This window comes from Centropristis striata, chromosome 5 (assembly GCF_030273125.1).
Source record: "Centropristis striata isolate RG_2023a ecotype Rhode Island chromosome 5, C.striata_1.0, whole genome shotgun sequence".
Lineage (NCBI taxonomy): Eukaryota > Metazoa > Chordata > Actinopteri > Perciformes > Serranidae > Centropristis > Centropristis striata.
In genome coordinates this window covers 41879323-41884801 of record NC_081521.1, presented here as the reverse complement: position 1 = coordinate 41884801, position 5479 = coordinate 41879323, and the positions used below count along the sequence as shown (strand labels likewise).

At 35.1% G+C, this 5479-nt stretch overlaps 1 protein-coding gene across 1 annotated transcript; it reads left to right on the top strand.

The window, feature by feature from the left end:
- Positions 1-710: 710 nt before the first annotated feature.
- Positions 711-4841, top strand: LOC131971882 (galactose-specific lectin nattectin-like). Its single transcript, XM_059333541.1, has 7 exons — positions 711-1043; positions 1612-1677; positions 1969-2002; positions 2099-2181; positions 2660-2794; positions 3942-4053; positions 4160-4841. Exons 2-7 carry the CDS (start codon positions 1612-1614, stop codon positions 4222-4224), a joined length of 495 nt encoding a protein of 164 aa, XP_059189524.1. The 5' UTR covers positions 711-1043; the 3' UTR covers positions 4225-4841.
- Positions 4842-5479: the final 638 nt, after the last annotated feature.

The window sequence follows — 5479 nt, the reverse complement described above, 5'->3', positions numbered from 1 at the left end:
GGCTCTGTCCAAAGGAAACAAAATGAACGTACCAGACATGAGAGGTGACGGTCTAAGTAAAGGTCCAGAATCTGTCAGAGCTTTCTGTGTAACAAGAGGAGAACTCACGACTGTGGTTACACTTCATCAGAACTATTTCTTTGTGCACCTGCAGGATTTCACCTGTTATTCTGCAGGTGCACAAAGGCATGTCTGCATGTTTTTCTTTTTTTTCAAAATCTCTAAAATGTACCCCTTTCTCTCTATTAATCTGATTTCATTGACTATCCTATAAACTAAGCATTGAGAAATAAAGACAAAAAGTAACCTGTCTGGTCTGGACTTCACTTGTGTTTTCTGAAGATGCAAATAATTATTTTTTTTGCCATTTCATTCAGCTTCTTAAATAATTACAAGTGAACAGGGTAAATATACTCATCACAGATAAATACATTAATGAATAAACAATGTACATAAGAGACACTTTTTTTTTTTACAAAAGTATCCCTTCTTGAAAATACCTGGACACTATTGATACTGGAAGTTATTGAAATTATGTCTCAGACAATGAGATTCAGGTTTTGGTTTGAATAAAATAAGAAAATATTAATATTTAACTACAAATCTCTTCACTTTCTTTTGTAAAATGTGCATAAGAAAGATGATTTATAATGCAAAAAATCTGTAACATTAAGAAATGTTATCACTCATGGTTTAAACTTCTTTTTTTCCCATGGCAGGAATGAGGAAACTGATGCCACTTGTTTCCCAGCAGTGATCTGTTTTATTGTTCCGTGTTGAGAGCTGTCAATCAAAACAGTTTATTGAGACTGAAGATGCCAACATGGCATTGCAAAACATTTTTTAAGTTCATAGACAGACCGAATGAGGATGGAGGAAGAAACTGACAAAACAGCCCCACACCCCAAAGGGTTGAAGGTGTGAGTGTAGCAGGTTTACATTCTGCAGATTCCTCAGCGTTCTGATAAACTACATAAAGACACTTTGAGCAGTGACAGTCATCAGCTGCTGCATCCTCTGTTTCAGTCAACACCTCAGCAAAGGTAATATTTCACCTGATAGAGAATTCAGTCTAGAGTTAGAAAATGTTATAACTTGTTGTATTCAATACATAGACATTTAATACATTAAATACTACTGATGAATATATTGAATATAGCTATATAACTATTACTATATATACTTATAACATTAGAGGCATAATATATTGTACATTGTGTTGTATTTGATGTTGTATTATATCATCTGTAATATCGCTGCATTATATTATGTTTTTATATCACCACATTTTACCTTAAACTATATTTTCAAAGACATTCAATATCATAATTTACCATTTTTCCTAAATTATCTTAATGATACAGATTTTTGCATTATTAATCACACTGCCAACATAATTTTTGCCTCTCTTATTTATGCAATAATGTTTTAAAGTGAAAAGAGATCTAGTTTAATGTTAATATATTCTTATTTTGTTTCAACCAAAAGATGCTCTATATTAACAAAACTCTTCTAAATGATGCTTCATAATTTATCAACCTTAATTCACTTATGACAAAATAATATTTTTGAATGTAGAATATTGACTTTGTTTCATGTTGTTTTTCACAGATGGCATCAGGATTTCATTTTGCTCTGTTGCTCTGTGTGACCAGCGGACTGCTGTCTGCAGCTTCTGTGAGTAAAAACTACACAAATATTGACTTTTATTAAACTCTTTGTGTTGCAGTATGAAGTATGAAGAAGCTGAGGGAAGATGAGACAGTGTTAAATAGCTTAACTAATTTTAATACAGCTCTGTTGTTCGTTAAGTTCACACTGTGAGCTGAAACATTAGATCATATTTATATTTAAAATAAAAGTAACAACTATTGAGCCTGAAGTTTACACACAGTTACTTTGTTGTTCTGTAATTTGACCGTTAGTGTGATTGCTTAAAAGATTCACCATGTCTTTTTGTGATCACAGTGTTGTGAAGAAGACAAAAAGAAGGATTGCCCAGGTCCGTACAGCATCTGTTGCTCAAATGTATTTGACAGTTTGACGTTTGTATTTGTTTGTTGATTCAGAGTGGAACTTTCTCTTGCTTGTGTCATAGCTTCCTGCCCTGACGGCTGGACTCGGTTCGGCTCTCGCTGCTTCATGTTCCACTTCACTCTGAAGACCTGGATTGAAGCAGAGGTGCAGTAGCTCGTGTTTGTTTGTTGCAAACAGATACTTTATAATAATAAACTTTATTTATATAGCTAGATATAAACATGTATCAAATATGACCAATACAGAAACGTTTTAGGAAGAGACTTAGAAGAAGCTAGACTTAGTGTTTCAGAGTTCAGTGGGCAGTAAGTTCCAAAGTTTGGAGTCTTTATTAGCAAAAGCCTGACGACCCTTTGTCGCAAGCAGTGAGCTGGGGGTAACCAGCAGGGTCCACCTGTAGATCCTGAAGGTTGAGAGGGTACATTCCAGGTCATTAAATCAGATATGTATTGTGGAGCGAGGCCGTTTAAAGCCTTTACAGTTACTGGCCAAGAGGCAGCATGTATATGGAAGCATGTATATGTATTCTTTCTATAACTTTTAAATGGACTATTGTTGTTGGTGACAATTGTTTCTACTTAAATATAAAAATGTAAAGAAAGTTTGTAACCTTCTCCTTCAGAAAACATGCCAGTCCTTCAGTGGGAATCTGGCTTCGGTCCACAGTGTTGAGGATCATACCTTCCTCTACGAGCACATTCGCAGAGTTGCTGGTGCCAACAAACGTACCTGGATTGGAGGCTTTGATGCTGTGAAGGTGAGACTTTAATTACTTACAAGAAGTAAGAATGAAAGGAGAGGAGAGGAGAAAAAAATCAAACAAAAACAAATAATGCATCAAAACAAGAGTTTCTAAACATAGAGAAGATGAAGCTCCACACCAACAAGATTTTACCACTGTTTACCAAATTAATCACCTTTACATTGACCTTTTTCACAGCCAGGACAGTCAAAGAGTAAAGAGAAACTAGTTGGGACGATGAAACTGACCACAATAAAACATACTAAGGGTGTGCAAAAAAAAGCCATGTTTATTGTGTTGCTCATTTTGTCAATTTGATTCTGTTGATCATGGTTTCCTCACACACAGGCTCTGTGATATTAAGTTTGATTCTATGCCCTGTAGATAGTTTCAGGATCCTTAATGTGCATGTTGCAGTTTGTGAGGGGCTTGTTGTTGAATTTCAATTTGCAGTGTTAGTGAAACAATACTGTATCATCTGCCTAGAGACAGACTTTACAATTTTAACAGTGGCAAAAAAAACTATGTGACCCTCTGAAATAACCTGGTTTTCTCAATTAATTTGTCATAAAATCTCATCTAAATTGCATCGAAGTGTTAGGTAGTCACAAGAAGCATCTGCTGATGTGAAACATTCCTCACAAAAAAAGAGATCCCCAAAGACCTACAATCAAGAATTGTTGATTTGCATCAGACTGGAAAGGTTACAAAGTATTCCCAGAGACATTAAGTATTCACCAATCATCAGTTAGATAAACTGTCCACAAATGGAGACAACTTAGTACTGTGGCTCGTCTCCTTAGAAGTGGACACCCAGCCAAGCTGACTCCAAAGGCCCAACCCAGAATGCTCAGTGAGGTAAAAAGAACCCCAAAGTAACAGCTAAAGACAGTTTGCCAAAAAAATTGTAAAGTCTGTCTCTATGCAAATTATACAGTATTGTATTGTTTCACTGACATTGCACATTAAAATCCAACAACAAGCCTTTGACAAACAGCAACCTGAACTCTTTATCTTAAAAACTTGTCCTTAACATAAACAAGACCAATGCTTCTTTGTGTGATTGTTCTGTACCCTCAATATCACTGACAGTTTCCTTTAGATTAAATAACGGTTAAATAAATATGTTTAACTTTAACTTCATCTCAATTTTGTCCTGCAGGAGGGCATGTGGCAGTGGTCTGATGGAACCCCATTCGACTACACACGCTGGTCTCCAGGGCAACCGGACAATTATCACAATAAGGAGCACTGTTCCGATATGAACTGGATCAGTAAGTAAACATTTAAACATCCTGTTTGCTAAACGACACTGGTTCTGAACCTGTAGGTGGTCATGTTTCAGACATTTGCTGTAATGGTTGTAAACTTTCTCCACAGACAACTTCTGGAACGATCTGCCTTGTACCCATAAATTATCTTTCGTGTGCTCCAAAAGTCTGTGAGGCGTCTTGCTGCAGCGCATCTATAATCTCTTTGGTTCAGCAAACACTTGATTCATTCTCACTTGATTTATTATCTGATAAGTTTTAAACACAGTCACCTCTGAGTTTTACATTTAGAATAACTGACTCACTCAGCTGGACAAATATAAATCACTAATTTGACTCTTATTCTGGTAAATTATACCAAATACAGGAAACATTGAAATACTCAAACATCTTTTCCATTATAGTTAATTGAAAAATGTCTGTTATCAAACAACTTCACACTTCAAGCTGATCTGATGGAAATATTAAAGGGTCAGCTGTTCAGAATGATCCCAGTCTCATGTCTCTTACCCAAAATATCAAACTAGATTAGCTTAGCATAAAGACTGGAAACAGATGGACACACCTAGTCTGGCTCTGTCCAAAGGAAACAAAATGCACCTACCAGACATGAGAGGTGACGGTCTTCTCATCCCAAATGTTCCAAAATATTCCTTTAACCAAAACTGAGTGAATTAGAAAGTAAAGGTCCAGAATCTGTCAGAGCTGTAGACCTTCTGTGTGACAAGAGGAGAACTCACGACTGTGGTTACACTGTACAATAACTATTTGTTGGCTTTTAATCCTTTGTGCACCTGCAGGATTTCACCTGTTCTGCAGATGCACAAAGGCATGTCTGCATGTTTTTCTTTTTTTCAAAATCTCTAAAATGTACCCCTTTCTCTCTATTAATCTGAATTCATTGACTATCCTTTAAACTAATCATTGAGAAATAAAGACAAAAAAAACCTGTCTGGTGTGGACTTCACTTGTGTTTTCTGAAGATAATAATAAATACAAATAATTCATATTTCATTCAGCTTCTTAAATAATTACAATTGAACAGGGTACATATACTCATCACAGATTAATACATTAATGAATAAACATTGACAGAGAAACAATCAGAGAAAAAAAATTACAAATGTATCCCTTCTTGAAAATACCTGGACACGACTGATACTGGAAGTTATTGAAATTATGTCTCAGACAATGAGATTCGGGTTTTGGTTTGAATTAAATAAGAAAATATTAATATTTAACTACAAATCTCTTCACTTTCTTTTGTAAAATGTGCATAAAAATAATATGATTTATAATGCAAAAAAATCTGTAACATTAAGAAAATGTATTACAAATGGTAAATTATGATATCATACTAGATGTTTGGAGGTAAAGTTTATGGTAAAATCCAAACAAGACATGTACAACAAATTTGTTCTGCTTGTCT